At 50.3% G+C, this 22840-nt stretch overlaps 3 protein-coding genes across 6 annotated transcripts in view; 1 reads left to right on the forward strand and 2 right to left on the reverse strand.

Annotated features, from left to right (window-relative positions):
- Nucleotides 1–8611, reverse strand: part of Xrcc1 (X-ray repair complementing defective repair in Chinese hamster cells 1) — a 22424-nt gene extending 13813 nt beyond the window's left edge. The window contains exons 1-3 of one of the 2 annotated variants that reach the window (XM_005412443.2): nt 8387–8611; nt 7941–8033; nt 1462–1572 (exon numbers count right to left, since the gene is read on the reverse strand). In XM_005412443.2, coding sequence (XP_005412500.1) covers nt 1462–1572; nt 7941–8033; nt 8387–8437 — 255 coding nt within the window. In that variant the 5' untranslated portion in view covers nt 8438–8611. The remainder of the gene's footprint in view (nt 1–1461; nt 1573–7940; nt 8034–8386) is intronic. The other variant, XM_005412444.2, reaches the window with a different exon arrangement.
- A 703-nt stretch (nt 8612–9314) lies between these two features.
- Pinlyp (phospholipase A2 inhibitor and LY6/PLAUR domain containing) lies at nt 9315–15013 on the forward strand. Of its 2 annotated transcripts, none has more exons than XM_013508748.1 (5): nt 9315–9612; nt 11181–11297; nt 13427–13576; nt 13751–13894; nt 14069–15013. In XM_013508748.1, the coding sequence occupies exons 1-5, from the start codon at nt 9522–9524 to the stop codon at nt 14224–14226; spliced, it is 660 nt and encodes a 219-aa protein (XP_013364202.1). In that variant the 5' UTR covers nt 9315–9521; the 3' UTR covers nt 14227–15013. The 2 variants fall into 2 exon arrangements, with proteins under 2 accessions (XP_013364202.1, XP_005412589.2); XM_005412532.2 differs by having other exon boundaries at nt 9524–9752.
- Nucleotides 15014–20958: 5945 nt separating this feature from the next.
- The window catches only part of Irgq (immunity-related GTPase family, Q), a gene marked incomplete in the record, with an annotated part of 6832 nt that continues 4950 nt past the window's right edge, over nt 20959–22840 (reverse strand). For both annotated transcript variants that reach the window (XM_013508749.1, XM_013508751.1), the window contains 1 exon segment: nt 20959–22840. In XM_013508749.1, the coding sequence (XP_013364203.1) occupies nt 22584–22840 (257 nt within the window).

Consider the following 22840-nt stretch of genomic DNA (forward strand, 5'->3'; position numbering starts at 1 on the left):
GTTTCGAGTTCAAGACCAGCCTGGGGTACAAAGTGAGCTCAAGGCCAGCCTGAAATGCATAGCAAGACCCTGTCTCAAAAAGACAAAGACAAAAAACAAAAAAACCCCAGACATATGAAAAAAACAAAAAACAAAAAACCACATATCAATGGAACACAACGGGGGATGCAGAAACAACCCCAGACACATTCAACTATCCGATCTCTGAGAAAGAAGCCAGAACATACACTGAAGAACAGACAGCCTCTCTAATAAATGGTGCCAGGCAACTGGCCATCCACATGCAGAAGAGCGAATCTAGCCCTGTATCTCTTACCACACACCAAACTAAAATCAAAATGGATCAAAGATCTGCATGTTAAAACAGAAACACTCAATCTGCTAAAAGAAAAATAGGTAAAACTCTTGAAAACAGAGGCGAAGGCAAAGACTTTTTAACAGAACCCCAAGTGCACATGAGATGACACAAAGAATCAACAAATGAGATAACACCAAATTAAAAAGCTTTTGTACAGTGAAGGAAGCAACCAACAGAGTGAAGAGACAACCTACAGAATGGGGAAAAAATTGTGCCAGCTATTCCTCCGATGGAGGACTAACATCTAGAATATATAAAGAACTCAAAAGTATTAGAGTTCCTTCCCAAAATAAAAGACCCAATCAAAAAACAAGCAACCAAAATAGATACATCACAGAGGAAGACATATAAATAGCCAATAAATACATGAAAAAATGTTCAACATCTCAGGCCTTTAGATAAATGCAAATTAAAACAACACTGAAGCTGGGTGTCATGGTACACAACTGTAATCCCAGTATTTGGGAGGCTGAGGCAGGAGAATTGCTGCAATTTGAAATACAGCAAGGGCCAGGCGTGGTGGTACACTCCTGTAATCCCAGCACTCAGGAGACTGAGGCAAGAGGATTGTTGCGAGTTCGAGGCCAACCTGGGCTACACAGTGAGCTCAAGGCCAGCCTGAACTGCACAGTGAGACCCTGTCTCAAAAAGATCAAAAAAAAAAGAAATATGGCGAGACTCTGTCTCAAAAAAACCAAAACACTGAGATTCTATCTTAGTACATAAAGAATGGCTATCATCAAGAGAAATCAAATGATAACAAACAATGGTGCGGCTGCAGAGGGAAAAAGGAACACTTCTCCATTGTGGGTGGGAGTGTAAACTACAACCAGTACAAAATTCCTCAAACAATGAAAAGTAGAAATTTTATTCAACCCAGCTGTTCCCCTTCTAGGTACCTTCCTAAAACAGTTAAAGGCATCACATTACAGCGATACATGCGCACCCATGTACGTGCAACTCATAATAGCTAAACCTTGGAAGCAGACTGATGTCTGTGGACATATAAATGAGTAAGGTGTGGTATTTTTGCACAGTGGAGCCTGGAGGAACAGCCGGGGGGACATGTGGGGCAGAGGTCAGCATCTCACCGCCCTGCTTACCTCGTAGTCCTGCTCGCCGGCCCCTCCGGCTGAGCTGCCCACCAGCACCTCTACAAAGGCCGAGCCGTCGTTCCCGATGTCCACACTGTGGATCTGCTCCTCCTTCTCCAGCTGTGGGTACAGGAAGGTCACCATCAGTGTCTGTTCTGCCCTCGGGCTGACTGTGCCGCAGGGACCAAAGAGGGATGGACCCCTTCTGGGCCACCATCTCCCCTGGAATGTCACCTGTGTGTGTCAGGAGGGATCGTGTCCCTAGCATACAGCACAGGCCACGACAGGAGCAGATGTTCCCTGAATGAATGCATCTAGCCTGACCCTATACAGACCTGCTTCCAGATGGTGTTTCGTTTTGTTTTGTTTTGAGACAGGGTCTCTCTATGTAGTCCAGGTTGGCCTTGAACCTGCAGTGATCCTCCTGCCTCAGGCTCCCAAGTGCTGGCATTACAGGCGTGTGCCACCACACCTGGCCTGGGTAATTATTTTCTACGGAAAGCACTTTCTGTAAAAAGGACTTCTTCACCAAAGGATCCGCCATCCCGGCACAGAAAGCTGTGTGGGGATGCTGGGGAGTCAGGAAAGGCTGGGGCAAGTTTCCTGTCTCCCACTTGGGACTTTTTTCTTAGGATCCTGGAATGACAGGTTATTATAACCCTCAAAGGTGCCTGGTCCACCACCTTACGCTGCCCTCCCCTACGCCCTGGGGACTATCTGCTTCTCCCATCTGCTCTGTCCCCTCCCAGTCAGGAGGTCACCAAGACACTGCCTGCCCAGTGCCACGAACATGGCTGCAAGGAAGGAAGAAGCCTGCACTTGGGTCCAAATCTAGCCCTGCCATTCCCAAGCTGTATCCAGTGTCTCTGGGTGGCAGTTTGCTCATCTGTGAAAGGGGAGGGTCGTCCTATCAACCCTCCGCCCGCAGGGAGTTGAGATGACCCACGATATAGCAACTGCAGGCGGCATCTGGGTGCTCACAATGTACCGGACAGGTATCTGCCCTCTTCACTGTGGGCCTGGAAGGCAGGTGCTATAATTATCTCCACGTCGCACATGAGCAGCGGAAGGCAGGAAGTGGCTATGTCACACCACAGCTGTGCAGGCGAAGCCTGAGGGGCCAGGCAGGCTGCTCAAAGCACGCACTCCCGCACCCAGCACTGCTGGCCAGGGGCGGCGGAGGTGGTGGCAGCGGCGATGGTGGCGGCAAGGGCAGGGCCTTTCCAAGGCTGAGCCCCACGGGCTGCTGCAGCTGGACCCCTCTCCAGCTGTGCCTGTGCTGGTGTCTCTGCTGAGATGCTACCTCTCCAGAGACAAATACAGAGCCCCTGCTCCCCCTACCAGGTACTACTCTATCCCTAAGATAGCTGTATTTCTCTTCACTGGCAGCGCTCAGTACTCTATAAATATGTATTTGTCTTTGCTTCCCCCTACTCCACTTTTAAGCTCCAGGACAGCAGGGACAACATATGAGCTGTTCCAGGCTGTGTACCAACGTCAAAAACAGTGTCCGAGCCAGGCACGGTGGTACAACCTTGGAATCCCGGAACTCTGGGAGGCTGAGGCAGAAGGATCACGAGTTTGAGCCCAGGCTAAGCAACTCAGGGAGACCCTGTCTCAAAACAATAGAAAGAGGCTAGAGAGCCCAGGCATGGTGGTGCAAGCCAGTAATCCCAGCACTGGGAAGCCAAGGCAGGAGGACTGCTACACATTCAGGGCCAGTCTGGGCTGCACAGTGAGTTCAAGACCACCCTAGACTACACAACAACACACTGCCTCACCGCACCCCCCACACACACACACACAAATGAGGGGCTGGGGTGCAGCTCAGTGGTAGAGAATATGCTCAGTATGCATGAGGCCCTAAATTTGATTCTAAAGAAAAAAGAATGAAGCAGCACTGATACATGCTATAATATGGATGAAGCTCAAAAACATTACGGTAAGTAAGACAAAATATACACACAAGTCCATGTATACATTTATATAAAATGCCCAAAATAGGCAAAGCCAGGGCGACAGAAAGTAGATCAGTGGTTGCCAAGAGCAACGTGGGGGTAGGGAACAGGGAGGGACTGTTGCTGGCTCTGTGGTTGCTTCTGGGGGTGATGAAAACGCCGAGTTCAAGCGTGCAGGTGGTTGCAGAACACTGTCGGCGTACAGTACCAACTATGGGGCTGCAGTTTACACGCGCGGGGTGAATTCTACGTTCCGTGACATTTATCTCAGAAAAGAAGTGAGTGCTCCGCACGCGTCGTCTGTCAGGACATGGGCTCAGCACGGGGTTGTCTGTGGCCCAGGTTTGTGAGCATGCGCCTTTGCCGGGAAGCCGCGCTGCATGAGTAAAACAAACAGGGCACAGAAGGCCGGCAAAGGGCAAGAAAGATACTGTGAAAATAACTGCTGCACATCTATGGAATGCGACGCCAGGCATCATCTGGAAGGATGACAGAGAACTGTACATGGCGACGGCACATTTCCATGACAAACTGTTACGGGGGAGGACAGTATGGATACCATGGGGTTTTTTGTATTTGTCAGACACACTTGCATGTGTACAAAATGAGCCAGGAAGGGGCTGAGGATTTAGCTCAGTGGCAAAGTGCCTGCCTGGCAAGCGCAAAGTCGTGAGTTCGGTTCCCGGTACCGGAGAAAAACAAAACAAAACAAAAAGAGCCAGGAAGGCCACACAGTGGGCTGCCGGCAGCGGCTGCCTCAGGAGCGAGGCAGAAGTCAAAGGGACACTTTCTCGCTCACAAAGTCAAGTCACTCATCTCTGGCAGTTTACTCGGAAGATTCAGAGCCCGAGTCTGAGGAGCACGCTGGGGCTGAGCTGTGGGCAGCCTGGCTGAAGAGAAAAGTGGATCGGTACCTGATGCCTATGGAGAGGAGGATCGATGTCCCTTTGCTTAGCTAGGGAAGAGTGAAGATGGTTACAAAGAAGAGGAAGATGAGAACAGCGAACAGGCAGAAGCTGACGGCTCAGAGACCGAGCTGTTGTCTTCTGCTTCTAAAGAAAGCACCTGCGGTGACGCACAGGGCTTCCATCTGGTCTGCGTCCCAGCCATCCCCTCTGGGCCGGGAGTGGTTGGCAAAAAGGCTGAACTCCCTGCCTGGGAGCAGGTGACGGGTCGGTGACAGAGCTTCCCGTGGCTACTGCAAACAAAAAAAGCGTGGGGCTGTCACGAGCAGAGGGCTGAACCCCGTGTGGCAATTTACAAGATGTTGCAAAACAGCGTTTGGAGAAAATACAGGGCAGCAGGAAAACTCACAAAGGAGCCTACTGTGTCAGTGGCCAGACAGAAGCCCCGAATCAGCACTGGGCGAACGTGACGTTGCCTTGCACGTGGGCACTGCCAGACACAACTGGCTTTCCCGAGGCTTTCCACCACGGACCAAGTCAGCAACCGCTGCAGCGCTGGGCTCCCCGCTTCTGTGCTTGGCCTCTGCGGTTCACCCTCCCCTCGGAACCGGAAGGATCACGGGAAGACTCAAGTCAGATCCGACCCCTCCTCCGCTCAGAGCCTCCAGTGGCTCTGGTCTCACCCAGAGTAAAAGCCCTTACAGTGGTCTCCCAGGCCTTGACCGTCTGGGCCCACGAGCTCCTCTCCTGCCTCTCTCACCTTGGCTGACCTCACCCTGGCCACACAGGCCTCCTTGTTCCTCCACTATGTGGGGCACGGCCTGCTCTTGAGCGGCCCCCAGGAGTGAGCTGTATTCATAGCTCATCTTGCTCAAGTGTCACCCTCTCACGGTGCCTTTCCTTGACTTCCCTACTTAAGTGAAAATCTCTGGCCACTGCCCCTCCCCAGCCAGGCATCCCTAGCCCCCTGTTTAACTTCCTCCACAGCACTCCTCCTCTGGTAGGTTTTACCCACAGTATGCCTGACAGTCTCCCCCTAATAATGTAAACGCTCCACAGGACTGTTTCTGTCTTGTACTGCCCACTGCTGTACAGGCCCAGAACCTAACAGAGCATGGATTACAGAAGACACTAAATAATGCCGGGCGTGGTGGCACACACCTCTAATCCCAGCACTTGGAAGGCTGAGGCAGGAGGATTGTTATGAGTTCAAGGCCAGCCTGGGCTACAGAGTGAGCTCAAGGCCAGCCTGAACTGCACAGTGAGACCCTGTCTCAAAAAGACAAAAAAAGAAGGCACTAAATTCCCACTGAATGAACTGACTAATGAAGGAACAAGTGAATCCACCTACTGCCTAGTGTCCAGTCCTGTCTCTACGCTGGCAGCTTCTACATCTCTGTCTCCAGTTCCACACCTCACTCTTACCTGCCTCCTGGTTGCTACCTCAAAGTCACATCAAAGCTGGATGTCACTACCAAAATGCACTGCCTCCTCAAGCTGCTCCCACTTAGGATTTCCTATTCTGGTAACAGCTGCAACACTCCTCCAGTACCCCCAGAGCCGAGGGTCCTATTCCTTGCCCCTCTTGCTCCCCTGCCTCCATGTTCTGCCTCTTCTTCCTCCAGTCTCTCAGGTCTACCTTCCGACCGGCTAAAACTGAATGTCATTTCTCTGGGGTCACCTGAATGAGAACTCAGCATCACCCCATAATAAAATCACAAACCCCTCCCTTTATACAAACACCTACATGTTGACAGCATTTCTGCAGACGTTATGTCACTGCATTTTCACAACCACACTGGGCCTAGATTCATCCCCCAAAGTACAGATGAGGGACTGGGTTCAGAGAAATGAAAAAATTTGCCTGAGGTCACAGGGTATGAGGGAGAGCTGGGATTTGAATCTAGTTCCCAAAACTAAATCCTCAGAAGTCTGGATCTCTCACAGTTTAAAAGACTGGCTTTCAGGTAAATTGCATAATTTCTGTGGGCCTCTGCTTCCTCATCTGTAAAATGGGATAATAACAGATCCTAGGTCATAGTTTTTATGAGGATTCAATTAATTAAACCATGTGAGGTATGCAGAATGGTGACTGTCAGATTGTAATGTTAAATAATGTTGGCTTTTGTCATTATTCTTATATTAAGAGATTTAGGAGACACAACTGCAATCAGTCAGAAAATTTTGTGAATCCTCAGCTAATTCTCAAAAGGCTCTGTGAGAACTACCGAGAAAAAGAGAACAATAGTATGCTCAGCACCAGACAGTCATGACAGTCTTCCCCTCACAATCTCACCACTTTCTGTCTCCAAACACCACTCCACTCAGAGCTAAGGAATGTGGTTAGCAGAAAGCCAGTGTGTGTGCCTGGAGAGCATGGCTCTGTAGTAGCATGCAGGAGGCCCTAGGTTCAACACCCAGCTCCAGCATCAAGAAAAGAAAAAAGTTAAAATGTGTTATGCACAATGTACCAACTCCGCACAATGAATGTAATCATTATGGACTGCAAACACACACTAATAAAAATAAAAATTAAACAACAACAACGAAACAGCTGAACATGGTGGTGTACACCTGCAATTGCAGGTACTAGGGAGGCTGGGGCAGGAGGGTCAAGAATTTGAGGCCAGCCTGGGCAACTTAGCAAATCCCTGTCTCAAATAAAATTTTTAAAAGGGTTGGGGACGTAGCTCAGTGATAGAGTGCTTGCTTAGCACGTGTAAGGCCCTGAGTTCCATACCTAGTGCTGAAAAAAAAAACCACACTGGTGTGTGAGCACAATGCAGTACAGTAAAATGGTCAGAAGTATCACACCCAGTTGTGAATTCAAGTCTTAGCACCGTCATTTATTAATGGTGATGGCCTTTATATCATATCTCCCAGGTAAAACATCCAGGACACCACCTGGCAAGGCAAAGAGGTTTAAAAACTCATTAGCTCTCTTATCTGACAGCAACAATCTGTTCAGAATTTTTTTCTTTTTTTTTTTTTGGTCTTTTTGAGACAGGGTTTTACTATACAGCCCAGGCTGGGATCAAACTGCGACTAATCCTCCTGCCTCAGCCTCCCGAGTGCCGGGATTATAGGCGTGCGCCACCACGCCCTGCTCTCTGTTCAGAATTCTACAGCCATCTCAGGTCAAGCCTCCCTTTCCTGTTTGTCCCTCCCAATTCACAGGACCCCTGTATGGAGCTGGTGAAAGCACGAACAAAAGGCTCTCAGAACAAAGCCAGCCAACACTCCAGAAAGGGTAGCTTAGACTGACCACTTCATTCCCATGCCCCAGTGCCTGGGTCGCCCCACTTCCAAAATGAAGCTGACTTGTTCACACCTTCCATCCCTGAGCCCACTGAGTCTAGGAAGCAGGATACATAGAAAATGATTCATTCTGTTCCAAATCAGGAAACTGAGGCGCAGAAGGTGAAAGCAACCTACTCCAGGCCACAAACAGGTTTAGTCCTTGGGTCTCCTTTCTTCTGTTAAGGGGCACAAGGATTATGCAGTGTGCCTTCCAGGTAAGGAAGCTGAGGGTCGTCTGTGCCCCAAACTGCCATTTAGCTCAGCACAATCTGGACCCTGGGACTCCATTCCCCTAGTGAAACGGAGGCGGGGAGGGCGGGATCACCTGTAGGACCACCGAGATGGACTTCTCGCCCGCCTTGGCTGCCCGCCATTTCCGGTAAGTGTCCGCCTTGAGGAGGTTTTCCGCACAGTGGGTCTGAGGACAAGAGTTGAAACGGAGGGTTAGGGCAGAGGTGAGAGCTAGGGCCCCGGCTGTCAGGTCACTCCTTGGGGTCCTCCATGCCCTCTGCGACGCCCCAGATCTAAGTTCCCCCGTTAGTCCCCCCGACACCCTGCCTCAAATTTCTCCCACCATACTTCCCCTGGAAGTTTCCTGTCTCTCTGGAAGTTCCACAGAAATCAGAGTTCCCCATTTCCACATCTCCTCCAGGATTCACTCTGAGCTGCTCGAAGTCCCCCCACGACCCTCCTTGGACTTCCATGAAGTTCTCTTTTATACCCCTCCAAAAGTTCTTACGTCTGCCAACCTCCCCCACGCCAGTCCCTCACCGAATCCTGGCTGCTGCAGGACACGACGTGGCGGAGGCGGATCTCCGGCATGCCAAAGTCGTGGGCTTCACCTACACTAGAGAGTGAGGAAGGGTCCCGTTTGGGGGGCGGGGAAGGGGAGCTCCCCGCGCGGGCTTCAGTGCGCAAGCGCGCGAGGCTCGGGCCTTTCAAACCGCGGCGCGCGGCGCTAGCGTCGACTCAGCGCAAGCGCAGACGAGCTTCTCCAGAGAGAGGCGCCGCATTCCCTAGCAACGAGCTTTTTCTTTGGCTCCACCCCTTTCAGATTCCACCACTCTCTTGCTGGCCTTCTGGATGACTTTACGTACTGTTTTCTGGGTGCCTAGCAACAAGAGCGGCCTTGGCTATTGGTGCCCAGAAGAAATTCGCCGTTCTCATTGGACGGTGTAGTCAGCGCCCAAATAACCCCGGAGAGCGGGGGATATCTGAAAGGCTTTTAGCAGGCAGCCTGGATCCTACTACAACAGGATCTCTCTACCTGCTTCTGCGCCTACACCCTCTCCCCGTCTCCCTGCACATACTCGAGAGAACTCTCACATCCCAGCCCTCTGAGGCCGCGGGCGGGGGAAGGTCCATTAATAAAACAAAGCATATTCCCTAACCACGTACACACCACACACCCAGCCTGGAACGCGTCCACAAATGCCTCAGTTTACCAGTATACGACCTTTGGACCCTTGTCTCTGACTACGCCCGCCTCTGGCCGCTGACGGGTACCCCTCTCCGTTCGGTCCCCTCGAGACCCAGAAATGCGGTCCTGGGCGGGGTTGGGGGTGTAACAGCCTAAACACAGAAGATGGAGTATGAGTCAAGCACGCGATGAGAAGGGAGACAGGCCCCCGGCCCCCGCAGGACGAGCCTGGACAAGCTGGGCGCTCCCGAGTAGGACCCCACCCACGCTAGGCGCCTCCTGGGGAAGACAGAGAAGAGGGGATTCTAGTCTTCACAACGCTCTTCACCCGCAGGGACTCAAGCGACCCAACTTTGATTTTGCTGGGGGGCGCGGGGAGCGGTGCGAATGTCCGAAAACAAGGCAGTAACCTTTGGAGCAGTCAAGGAAGAGGGGGCTGCGAGTCCTGACTTCTAGGATCCTCGTGGTGGACGGGGCTGAGCACAAATGTTCAGCTTCCTTTTGGATGCTGGTACCCGGAGGCTGCGGAGGACTGCCCCGGATTCTGACCTCAGCTATTTTTCACCCCACGGTGAAGGTGGGTCCGGGCCCGCCTCTCCTCAGCTTTTTATAAGGGCAGAGGCCCCGGGACTGCAGGTTCACACACCATGGGGCTGTCCACACGACAGGACACCTTCCTGCTGGCCTTCATGCTGTTCTGCACCCTCGTGGGTCCCGGTAAGTGACAAGAGACCTGGATGGCTTCCTGGAATGTAGGCAAGCAGACTGTGAGAGCCATTCAGCAAGGCCCCAAAGGGGGAGGGGGGGACTTAGATTCAGAGGAAGGCAGAGGATGAAGACGAGAAAGCCTAGGGTGCAGAGGAAAAACCACTTGATTGGATCCATATGTGGGAGGCTTGGTGGGCTCTGAATCCTCTGCCCCATAGGCAGAGTCTCAAAATAAGACAGTTCAATTCTAGGAAATGAGATGAAGCTAGGTGTGGTGGCGGGCGCCTGTAATCCCAGCACTCAGGAGGCTGAGGCAGGAGGATCAAATTGCGAGTCTGAGGCCAGCCCGGGCTACCAAGTGAGCTCAAAGTCAGCCTGAACTGCATAGCAAGACCCTGTCACAAAAAAAATTTAAAAAAAAAAAAAAAAAAAAAGGAAATCAGATGAGAGCTTGATTAGAAAAGAAAAATTTTTAAAGTCAGTTAATCTTTCAAAGGGAAGACAGATTTCCTTTCCCTCTGAATTCAGGAGTTCAGGCACCCAGCCCCTTCCTCCTCCTACCTGTAGATGCAGGAGTCCAGGCAGTTTCACTTTGCCTAAAACTCAGGTGTCTAGGCCTCTAGCTGTCTCCTCTCTCAGGATCCAGAACTCCATCTGGTCCTCACACCTGGCATCCAGCCTCCTGTACCTTTGCCTGAGCTCATATTATCAACAAGGCTTAAACTGAGCATGGGGACACATGCTGGTAATCCCAGGACTCAGGAGGCTGAGGCAGGAGACTGCCACCTATTCCAGGCCAGCCTGGGCGACACAGTGACTTCAAGGCCAGCCTCGAATACATAGTGAGACCCTGTCTCAGAAAACCTATGCGGTACCTGCAAGGCGGAAAGTTCCACACCCAAGACCCAAGAACCAGCTGGACCTGAAATTTCACAGAATTCCATGGAAACCTTTGCCACGACCCCTCCCTGCCCCTGAGCTGGCTCGGAGGACCCTGGCGTCCAAAGTCCCCAGCCTTGTAATTAGGTGAACAGGCTCCAAGGTAGAGTCACTTCCCACCCCTGGAAGCCGCTTTGCTGGCATCATCCCGGCTTCCTTGTTAGACTCTGGACAGTTCCCTGCACAGTAATCAATGCCCCACCCAAGAAAAACCAGGGTGACACTAGTTCCCCCTCCCTCAGAGGCAGAAGTCTGTCTCCTCTACCTTCTTTGTTTGTTTGTTCGTTCTGAGACAGAGTCTCGTTGTGTACAGGCTGGTCTTGAACTCACTGTGTGCTCAGGCTGGTCTCAAACTGGCAATGATCCTCCTGCCTCCGCATCTGGAGGGCTGGGATCACAGCCCTGCACCACCAGGCTCCCCCGCCCTTCTGAACGGGAGTATTGAATTCATGGTCTGAAGACCGCACCAGTAACTCCAGCCTCCCCCTCTGGCTTCAGGCTGCGGTCTCACCTGCGAGGTGTGTAACGGCCCCGAGGACACGTGCAGCGGGAAAATGAAGCAGTGCGAGCAGGGCAAGGACACGTGCGCGATTATCGTGAGCGAGTCCCACGAAAGTACGAGGGCGTGGAGCGCGAGGCGGGGGCGGGAGGCTGGGGTGGGGAAGGGTGGGGAAGGAGCGGCGCAAGTGGCGTGGGAAAGTGGGGGCGAAGGTTAAGGGCAAAAGATGCAAAGGGCATCATTGTAGTTCTCAGGATAGTCAGGATAGTCTGAAACGGACGGAAAATCAGCAGGGAAGAAAAAGATTGGGGCAGAGTGAGGAACAGAAAAATAGTGAGGGGTTAGAATCTAACAGACAAGAGGCAAATGGGCTTACCCCGTGTGGTGGTGCACACCTGTAATCCCAGCACTAGGGAGACTGAGGCAGGAGAATTGCAGCAAGTTCAAGGCCAGTTTAAGCTACATAACAAAACCCTATTTCAGAGAAAAAAAAAAAAAGGGTTGGGATATAGCTCAGCGGCATAAGTGCTTGCCTGGCAAGCCTGAGGTCATGAGTTCGATTCCCGATACCAAAGGAAAAAAAAAAAAATGTAGATGGGGTGCAGGCAGTAGAGAAAGCAGAGGCTGCGCTGGGCTGCCCTGGGCCTGGGGAATGTGTTCAGGGAAGAGACCTTTCCTGAAGGAAGACAGGAAATAGGGATAGGAGGAGACAGAAAACAAGCACCCCAGATAGTAAAGTGAAGATAACCTCAAAGTATGGAGCAAAACCTCATAAAGAGAAGAAGAACTGGGTGTAGTGGCCCACATTTGTAATCCCAGCACTGTGGGACGCTGAGGCAAAAGGATCCAAGTTTGAGCCCAGCTGGGTAATTTAACAACTGAGACCCTGTCTCAAAATAAAAAAGGGCTGTGATGCCATTCGGTGTGGAGGTCCTGAGTACAATCCCGAGTACTGCCAATAATAATGATGATGACAATATAATAATAATGGCCATTCGGGGTGGCACACACTTGTAACCCCAGCACTGGGAAGCTGAGGCAGGAGGATCACTGCAAGTTTAAGGCCAGCCTGGGCTGCATAGTGAGTTCAAGATCAGCCTGAACTAAATAGCAAGAGCCTGTCTTTAATAATAATAATAATTATTATTATTATTATAATGTATAGGTGGGAAGGCCAGTGAGTGAAATGGAAGGGGAGGGGGCATAACTTAAACGAAAGAGCCCAGCTCAGACCTGAGGAAGCATGGGGCAGAAGGGAGCAATGGAGGACTTCATGGTGCAGGGTTCAGGAACGTTAATTCACAGCTGAAAGAGACCCTGAGCCCCAGGAGAAATCTCCTGAGCAGGCTGAGGTCAACTGTGACAGCAAGAGGAAATCGTGAGGACACGAGGGGCTGTGAAAGGAAGGTGGGATAGAAGACTGTCACACGCGGTCAGCAGGTGAAGGAGAGACCTGAAAAGACCTGAAGGCCGGAAGAGTCCCGGGGAGAACTGTGTAGTGAAAAGGAGCCCTAAGTGGTGTAAAGAGGGGAGACCTTTGAACCGGGTTGGAAAAGACCACTGGAGGGGGGACACGGAGAGCAGAAGAGACCATCTCAGAGGAGACAGCAAGCGTGTCAACAAGAGACCATCCATGGGAGGGCTGGGGAGTGACCACGTAGGAGTCCAGGAGAGGGATATCAGTGGCGGGGTACAGCGTGGGATCTGTTGGAGGAGACCGAGGGGGCAAAATCTAGAATGCTGGAGGAGCCGGGCATGGTGACGTGTGAGTTTGAGACCAGCCTGGGCTACAAAGCGAGCTCAAGGCCGGCCTGAACTGCAGAGCAGACCCTGTCTTAAAAAAAGAAAAAAGAAAAAAGAAAAAAAAAAAAAAAAAAAAAAAATAGAAGGCTGGAAGAGACCACTTTTACACAGGCATGGGGGTGGCCATGGCACCTTGGAAAAAGACTCCAAGAGCAGTATGGAGGGGTGTGTAGAGTGAGTAGAAAGGACCACACCCAGTAGGCCCTTGGGTTTTGGCTGTGAGAGCCCCAGGGAGACCACCAAAGGCCAACTAGGTCTCATGGTGCAGAGGAGGGAGGGCTACCTAATAAACACTCAAGAGCAGGCAGATTAAGGAGCACGGCTTTAGGAGCTGGCAGAGGCCGCCCAGAGGGGTTGCCGCGTTGGGGAGGAGACTCAGGAAATTCTGTGAGTTAGCGGTGAGCCAGCGCCACCTGCCCTCCTTTCCTACCCCTCTCCACAGAGGGCCCTTACGTGAGCACCGTCAAGGCCTGCATGAAATCCAGAGACTGCCACACGGGCTACGTGTCCACCACCATGGGACCCAATAACTACATGGTGACCAACACGCATTGTTGCCAGAGCGATGGCTGCAACCGTGGCTCCGTGCCTGGTAAGTGCTAGCTCAGCCCAGCTGAGGCAGCCGCACCCCAAAGGCCAGGCTGGTTCTGAGCCTCAGTTTCCTTACCTGTAAAATGCAATATCCATTAGCAAGCCTGATGTGCTCCAGGGCCGGGGGGCGGGGAAAAGAGATTGGGCTCAGAACCTAAACTTCCTATCCTTCCAGCTCCCCAGTACAATCGCACCGTGAATGGCCTGCTGTGCCCCTCCTGCGTGGTGCCCTTCCGGGATACGTGCGCGGCCACACAGCTAGCCCAGTGCGTCGGCCAGGAAACGCACTGCATCTACTTGGCCGGCAGAGCGAAGGCTGGTGAGTGGCGCCTGGCTCTGAAAGAGAGGACGGGGGTCCCAGGACTGGAGGGCCAAACTGTTCTGTTCCAGGGGAGGAGGGAGGGACTCCAGAAAACTGGGGGAGGAGGTGGGAGCGGCTGAGCTCCTGAGTCCTGCAGGAGGGGCTGTTTCCAGTCTGAAATCTTCCTCCCAGGAATCATCAGTGCCAAGTTTGCCACTCGGGGCTGTGCCACGGAGAGTGCCTGCCGCACGAAGGCTGGGGCCGAGGTGCCCTCAGCCTCCTACCACTACTTCCTCCACCGGGCAGACTGCCACGAAGCCACCACCTTGCCCTATGGCAGGGCTGAGTGAAGGACTGAGGACTACGTGTGGCTTGAGGTCCCCGTTTGTCCTCAGCATGCAGCCTGCCATGTGCTTATAAATTAAAGCTGACAGAGGAAGCCTGAGTCCTTGTGACACGGTGCATCTCGGGGAGGCGGGCTGCAGAGGGTTTAAGCCTTGGTCTTCCTTTCTGACTTCCTCTCTCCAAGGAAGAGGGGGAGGTCCTGCCTTTTACAGAGAGACAGTCATTATTGTCAGGACCTGTGCTAAGGTTTTCCTTGCTACCCCTCATTTTACAATCATAATGGCTCTATGAAATTGATATTATTATCCCACTTTACAGACTAACAAACTGAGGCAAATCCTGAGTGTCACTTGCCTGGGTCAGCTAGGAAGAATCAGAACCCTGACTTGAACCTCAGTCTATCACACTTCAGAGTCCTTGATCAACTCTCCTGATTAACCTCTCCCTCTGTTTGCTTCAGTTTTCATTTCTGCAGAATGTGGATGTCAATAGTTATAACCTCTTGGGAATTGGTATGAGATAAATGAAACATGAAAACACTTAGTGCAGTGCCTGCCACCTTGAAGAGAATGATGGTTCTTCCGACAATGTCTGAATAAATAGTAATCACCATAATAGCTGCCACTTACTCAGTGGTCATTAGTGGGCAGGTGCTAAGCATTACGGCAGTCAGGACAGACAAGATTATGCTATAGTAACAAACAAGTCCCTAATCTCTGGTTTAAAACAACAACATTGTATGAGTCACCAAATGTTTCAGTACTGCCTCGTAATAAACCGTCTCCAACCTGAGATTTAGGACAAGCATTTCTGTTTCTAAGGTGCTGTGGGCTGGCAGGGTGGTTCCTTTTCTAGCTGTGTGTTGGCTGTTTTGGTGGGGTGGGGGGTAGGGAACTGTCTCCTCCATGTGCTTCTACAATCTTCTGGGTCAATGACGTGGCCCGCTGGCAGATGTTCTCACCACAGACCACAGGAGCATAAAAGGCAAGTGCATATTTTTCTTTTTGGTACCAGGAATCGAACTCAGGACCTCACACTGGCCAGGCAGGCGCTTATGCCACTGAGCTATATCCCCAGCCCAGCAAGTATACTTAGGGTGCTTGCAGAGGTTAGGACTGCTAACATTCCACTAAGATGTGTGACGGACAAATCTAGAAGCACGGAAGTATTCTCACCCTCTGGTGGGAGGGAAAGGAGTGGATACTGCCTGGGTGCTTATGCACAAAAGGCTGATGTTCCCCTGACTGGAATACTTTATTTTATGAGAAAAAAAGTAAAAATAATCAAACAGTTTCAAAACAGGTTAGTAGGAGAGTTACAATAATTAATACATTGTGTATTGTGGTCTTCCTAGTAGTTATTCAGAGTATAAGATATAGGCATTTAATTGTCCAAATAATATTAGTACAAATCTTTCTTTTCAGTGAAGAGAAACTAGCTGTGTAACTATCTTAACTATCTTGTGTATAAATATATTTTTTCTTTTTCTCTTCCTTTCTCCCATCCCAGTTTGTCTTTTTTTGTCTTTTTGAGACAGGGTCTCGCTATGCAGTTCAGGATGGCCTTGAGCTCACTTTGTAGTCTAGGCTGGCCTCGAACTTGCAACGATCCTCCTGCCTCAGCCTTCTGAGTGCTGTAGGCATGTGCCACCACGCCTGGCTTGTCTTTTCTTTTCTTTTTTTTTTAAGTTTCTTCCCAGTTCACAATATCTATTGTACAGTTCGGATCCCATTTATTTGTTCAATTTCTCACACTAGTGAGACAATACAATGTTTACACATATGGGTCTGTTTTATTTCACTTCTGAGTATGGTCTTGAGTTGCATCCATTTACCTATAAAAGTCTCCAGTTTAGCCTTCTTTATGGCTGAGTAGTACTCCATTATATAAGAAAAACCACATCTTTTATATCCATTCCTCAGTTGATGGACATTTGGGTTGTTTCTAAGATTTAACTATTACAAATCATGCTGCTATAGACATGGATGCACATGTATCACTGTGGTATGTTTTTAATTCTTCTGGGAAGATACCCAGAAGGCAAATAGTTAGGTTGAATGAGACCTCTAATTCTAGTTTTTTAAGGTATCTCCACTGATTTGCACAATGGTTGCACCAGTTTACACTCCCACTAACAGTGGAAAAAGGTTCCTTTTTCCACACAACCCACCAGCATTTGTTATTGGTTGATTTTTTGATGATAGACATTCTTTCTGGAGCGAGATGGAATCTCAGTGTTGTTTTAATTTGCAGCTCCCAAATGACCAATGAGGTTGAACATTTTTTCATGTATTTATTTTCCATTTGTATTTCTTCATCTGAGAAGTGCATATGCATTTCAGATGCCCATTTTTGGATTGGGTCCTGATTTTTTTTTAATTCTTCATATGTTCTAAATATAAGTCCTTTGTCAGAGGGACAACTGGCTATAATTTTTTCCCACTCTGTGGGTTGTCTTATCACCCGGATAGTGATTTCTTTTGTAGTGTAAAAGCTTTTTAATAAAGTGAGATCTCAGTTGTTGATTCTCTGTAATATTTCCCTTGCAGCCTGGGTTTTCTTCATAAAGTCTCTGCCTAAACCTATGTCTTCGAGATTTCTACCTGTTTTCTCTTCCGGTAAATTTAGTGTTTCTATTTTAATATTTAGATCTTTGATCCATTTTTTTAGTGCATGGTGATAGATATGGGTCTAGTTTTAGTCTTCAGCATGTGGAAAGCCAGTTTTTCCGGCACCATTTATTAGAGAGACTTTCTTCCAGTTAACACATTTGGCTCTTTTGTAAAAGATAAGGTGGCTAGGTGTCTGGGGTTGCATCTGCTTCTTCTGTTCTGTTCTGCACCACCTGCTCATTATGGTCATAGAACTTAAACATGACGTTTCTATGCCACCAACTTAAACATGACATTTCTATGCCAAAAGAACAAGCCCAGGAAAGTGTCACATGTGATTTTATAAAGGCTGTGACCCAGAAATGACTTAACATTGTCAACTCACTGAGCTAGTCACTTGGCCTTACCCAAACCACATGGGAGCCAGGAAGGGCAATCCTGCCCCAGAATCAGAAGGCTGACAGCTTCATAAACAGCATGACCACTGTGGCTTCTAAGAGGCCCAGAATGGCTGGGCGTGGTGGTGTACACCTGTAAGTCCATCATTTGGTAGGCTGAGGCAGGAGGATTACAACAAACTGGAAGCCAACTTGGGCTACATAGTGAGTTTAAAGCTAGCCTGAATTAGATAGTGAGTGGCTGTCTCAAAAAAAAAAAAAAAAAAAAAAAAGATAATGGCCGGGGATATAGCTCAGTGGTATAAGTGCCTGCCTGGCAAGTACAAGGTCCTGAGTTCAACTCCTGGTACCACACACACACACAAAAAATAAATAAATAAAAAATAAAGAGGCCCAGAACCTTCACACTGAGCCATATCCTCAATGCCCTCCCCCTTTTATTTTAACATAGAGCCTGAACACATTTCCTAGGCTGGGCTTGAACTTCCAATCCTCCTGCCTCAGCCTCCCTCAGAGCTGGGATTACAGGCATGTGCCAACATGCCAGTTATAGGTTATTTTTTGTTTCAGCTCCACGACAGTTCTGTGTGATAGGCACTATTACCCTCATCCTCGTTTTTGAGAGATGAATCTGAGACTCAGGGCAGGAGTTTTAAGATTTTAATCTCTGCATCATGCTGCGGGTAGAAGGAGATCACCACATCACAGACAGGAAAGAAATCTGTATCAGTTCATTTCACTTTCTTAAAAAACCACTCCCAAACTTAGTAGTGCAGAGGAATTACCTTTTGTTTAGTTCGTGATTCTGTGTGTTGGCAGTTTGGTTTGGGACCAGCTGGGCAGCTCTGTTTGAGTTGCCAGCTGTGTCTCAGGGCGCCAAGGACAACTGGGCTACGTGTCCCTTTATTACCCAGCAAGCTAGCCTGGGTGTTTTGATGTGGCAGTGGTCCCAAGGACAGCAAAAGAACAAGTCCCAGTGCACACGCGCTTCTCAAATCTCTGCTTACGTCACGTTTGCTGTTGTCCCAGTGGCCAAAGTCCAGGGTGAGGATAAGAGAGGACACAGAGGCGCAGCAAGCTGGGGCGTTCACGGGTCACGCTGGCTCCGGACGTAAGGTGCTTGACATCACAAATCCTCATGTTCCTAACTGTGGCCGAGTCCACTCCTCCCCACGCCCAGGATGGCAGGACTCAGGTCCTACAGATAAAGTCTCCTGAACCCGCCCACGGAACTCCTTTCTGGAGATTCTCTCCCATCCGTCCTCTTCCAGGATCAAGTGTCACCACCCTCAGCCCCAGGGTCCAAGCATCCTTTTTTCCCTTCAAACCACAAAATTACACACAAAGAGATTTCCATTCATTTTTATTCATTCCTCCAAAAAACCCCACAGGCCATCCACACCCTTGGTTTGTCCTTCCTTGTTCTCTATTACTGGGATGTAAGTTCCTCCACCATTACCCAGAAATGTACAAAATTCTGCTATGGTGATGAGGGTGCTTCATGCATGCTTTTTGGGCCTGTTCTGCTTCTGGGAACAGCAATGCCAGGCGGCATACATTTCCTGGGATTCCTGCCCTCTCGGTGTCACAGCCCTGAGCTGTCACGTGGATACATCCTGATGGCAGCCAGTCACCCGTCCATGTGGGAATTTTAGATTTTTCTGCTTCACTGCTCCCAGAGACAGATGCCTCCCTCATAACTTTTTGTCTCCACAAAACCTGAAGTTGAATTCTATCAAACGTCATCATGTAAAATGCAACCACTCCAAGAGTAGTTGTGAAATGATGCCAGTATACAACACATAAATACAAGCAGCATGCTGCAGCAGGCGCAGACACACACACACACACACACACACACACACACACAAATGCAAACTGAATGGTCTTGCTTCCTCTGCTCTGATCACTGGCCTGATTTCTGCTGGCAGGAGGGCAGAGGGAAAAATAGCAGCAAGGTATACAGCAGAGATGTCAGGCAGGACCAAAGCAGGGGTGGCAGAGTGGCAGAAAAAGAGGGCACTGTGTGAGTAAAGGCATGGGGTCGACAGACGATGCCTGGACCAGAGTCATCCTGGTGCTGCCCAAGGCTGAGCGTGTGGTCAGGGGCAACAGGTCTAACGGCTGAGCTCCCGGTGGGCCTGACTTCTCAATGGCCGCCGTCTGTTCTGTGTGTGCGCATGAACGTGAGCACGTACATGCAGTGAATTCTCACAGTGTCTGCGTGAGGCAGACGCCATTCACTGCGTGGCTTGCCCAGGTCACCTCCAAAGTCAGTAGGGCTCTGACCCTAGAGCTTTTCAAATAGGCCTTTGTCTCATCACAGAAATGTTCGATGTCTGTCCTGCTCAATACTTGTGGCTACCGAACAGAACTAGAAACGTGGCCAGAGCAGCCGAGAAACTGAATTTTGTTTGATTTGCTTTTAATTCACTTAAACACGGACAAGCTAGTCAGTATAACTAGTCAGCATAACTAGGTATGTGAATCTACTTCTCTTATTATAAATTTTATGAAATGTACGTAGCACTTCCAATGACAATTTAGTCTCTGAATTGAGATGTGCTGTAAGTATAAAGTACATATCAAATTTTGAAGACAGCAGCTGGGCATGGTGGCGCACGCCTGTAATCCCAGCACTCGGGAGGCTGAGGCAGGAGGATCGTTTTGAGTTCGAGGCCAGCCTGGGCTACAAAGTAAGCTCAAGGCTAGCCTGAACTGCATAGCAAGACCTTGTCTCCAAAATAACAACAACAAAAAATTTTGAAGACAGCATAAAATAATGTAAAGTATCTTATTAATCTTTAAAATATTGATTATATGTTAAAATGGTAATTTTGGGGGCGTAGTGGGTTAAATATAACATCTTACAGTAAATTTCACCTGTTTACTCTTTTGCTATGGCTACTAGAACATTGAAGGTGACATGTGACACATGTTTCTGTGGGACAGCTGCTTGCTGTCACAGCGCCGGTGTGCTTGACTGAGGGGCTCCAGGGCCACACTGGGAGGAATGCTGGATGCTACCCCACTGTGAACCCCATTCCTCTAAAGCTGCATGGGCCCCTTCAGTACCTTGTCAAATGCTTTCCCCATCATGGTCGTCTCAACACTGAGTGGTCAAACTGTGCTAGAGGCGAGAGTTCAAACTGCAGATGGGGATACCACCCCCAACCATCCGCCCCTGGGATCAAGAACCCTGGCCTTCGGCCGTCAAGGAAAACAGGATCTCAGAAGTATTTACAGTTCCGGCCCAGCCCTTTCATTCCGGAGTTGGGAAAATAAGGCACTGGCCCATGTGACACAATGACAGTGACAAAACCACCTTTGCTTCCCGGGTCCCCTGACCTCAGACTCAAGAGTTCTCTTCCATTATATGCTTGCTTCTCCTGCTCTTATTCCTTTTTGTGGTAAGAGGGCAACAACCTAAGTTGTCCAGCCCTAGTTCTGCCACTGATCAATGAATAAAAAAAAAAAAACATTTACTAAGCACCTACGGGGTGTTAGGCACTGTTCTGTGCTGGCGGTACACCAGTGAACACCACAGGCAAAGGAACAACAGCCAACAAATGGGCAAATAAATAAATAAATAAATACAGTAATTTTCGCTGGGGGTGGTAGTGCACACCTGTGATCACAGCACTTGGGAGGCTGAGGCAAGAGGATTGCCGTGAGTTCGAGGCCAGCCTGGGCTGCATAGTGAGTTCAAGCTCAGCCTGAACTACATAGCAAGACTCATCTAAAAAAAAAAAAAAAAGTCAGTTTTTATAGTAATATTTTCTACAAAAAAAAATCAACCGGCCAGGATCAGAAATGGGGACGTACAAGCTACTTCAGTTTTGGTGATCACAGAAGACCTCTCTCTGAGGGAACATTTGAGTGGCAACCTTATGAACAAGGAGCCAGTCATGGGAAGAGGCGGAGGCATAGCATTTCAGGAAAGAACAGCAAGTGCAAAGGTCCTGAGGCAGGACCCAATGTGGCACAGTCAATCAGCAAGATCTCCCTGGCTGGGGGTGAGATGGGGCAGCGACTGAGAAGAGGCAAGGACCACATCACACAGATCCTTGCTTTGTGCCGTTGTGCTCTTGGCCTGCCCTCTCTAGACTTGCTTTCCTCATCTACCCGTTTCCTTCTTCTAGTTTGGACACTGAAAAATCCTTTAACTTGTGGCCTAGAACATTGCAGGCACTGTGGTTACTGCCTTTTCTGTCCCACCATTCTGGGGGAACCCTGCTTGCAGACACACATCCTTTGTGTACACCGGATGACACAGCCTCTTGGGGATAGTGGAGGAGAAGACCGTGTCAAGATGTTCAGACTGTCCACGCAGGACAGCTGCTCCTCCAAAAAGTCAGGTATACAAAACACCAAGGCCAAAAGGGTTAAGCTTACTATAAGGACAGAAGAAACCAAGACGAAACAAAAACAGAAGCACATTCTAGAGGACAGGAACATACACCCAAGATCCTCTGCATCACTCAGCACCTGTAAGGTGGGGGTATTCATATCCCTTCCCGTCAAACTCAGCGAGGCAGCTGCTGGGACGAGGCACAGCACTGAGGTCTGCAGTACAGGTTCTTGCTCTTCCGCATCTGAGTCTCACTCATGGTCCCCGACCACACTCAGAGCCTACCAAGTTCAGCCCTCTCACCTCTCTCTACTGTTCGATCATCCTTCCTACCCCAGACAGCAACATCACACATCCCTTCACTCCACCACACCCAGGAGTCCGCGCTCCGCCATCCCCTCTGCTCCCTCCTCCACGCGCGGACTTCCCGCCACCTAAGGACCAGCAACCAAGGTGCATGGCCCTCTCGGGCACCAGGAATCTGGGACCCCAGAGTCAACCCCCATCTCGTGAAGATTCAAAGTCCATTGTCCCTGGGGGTTCTGGGAGGCATTTTCCTCCTGGAAAACCTAGGCTGTTTCCCTTTAGACCCAGAAGTCCCAGGGTTCTGGCTTCCCAGGGCACCCAGACTCCCCTCCCCTCCCCGGGAGGCCAGTCCACGCAACCCCTCCGGAAGCAGGGCTTCTAAACCGTCTCCCCTGGGTAGACGTCCTGTAACTGCAGTTGGAGACAAGGATGTCCTTCCTTCCAGGAGTCCAGGCCGCCAATCCCTCGAGGACAGGATCAGGGTAGTGTACGCCCCGGTCCGCAGAAAAATCAGGAATCTCGTCCCCCAAATTCTATTCCCCTTCAGGACTCCACATATCCCAAACAGAAGTCAGAGCCCGCGTCCCCCAAGTCCAACGATTCCGAGTAGCACCTCCCCCCACCCCTTATGTCAGGCTCAGGCGTTCAAGTCCCCGCCCCTCTCACTGGGACTTGGGGTTCACCCACCCCGCCCCTCACTGGGCCGGCTCCCCGGGTGCTAGCACCGCCTCGGCGTCCGCCCGCATCTCATCCAGAGCCTGCAGCAGGACACCGTGCGCGGCGCGGTATCCCAGACCACCTGTCGCCGCCGCGCCACCCGCAGGCCACAGGAAGGAGAGGGCGCCCAGCGCGGCGCCGCCCGCTGTGCCCTCGCCCGCCCAGGCACCCAGTCTGGCTTCCACCTCGGCGCGCGTCACCGGGCCCGGGAAGTGCGCACGCGCAGCCAGCTCCC

Source organism: Chinchilla lanigera, unplaced genomic scaffold (assembly GCF_000276665.1).
Source record: "Chinchilla lanigera isolate Chin_1 unplaced genomic scaffold, ChiLan1.0 scaffold00154, whole genome shotgun sequence".
NCBI classification, from domain to species: domain Eukaryota; kingdom Metazoa; phylum Chordata; class Mammalia; order Rodentia; family Chinchillidae; genus Chinchilla; species Chinchilla lanigera.

Excerpts from the sequence above, each read along its gene's own strand:
- Pinlyp (XM_013508748.1), top strand. The coding sequence starts at position 9,522 with ATGTTCAGCTTCCTTTTGGATGCTGGTACCCGGAGGCTGCGGAGGACT. Across the intron at positions 11,298-13,426 it reads CGTGAGCGAGTCCCACGAAA|AGGGCCCTTACGTGAGCACC; the intron begins GTACGAGGGCGT and ends CCCTCTCCACAG. Across the intron at positions 13,577-13,750 it reads CAACCGTGGCTCCGTGCCTG|CTCCCCAGTACAATCGCACC; the intron begins GTAAGTGCTAGC and ends CTATCCTTCCAG.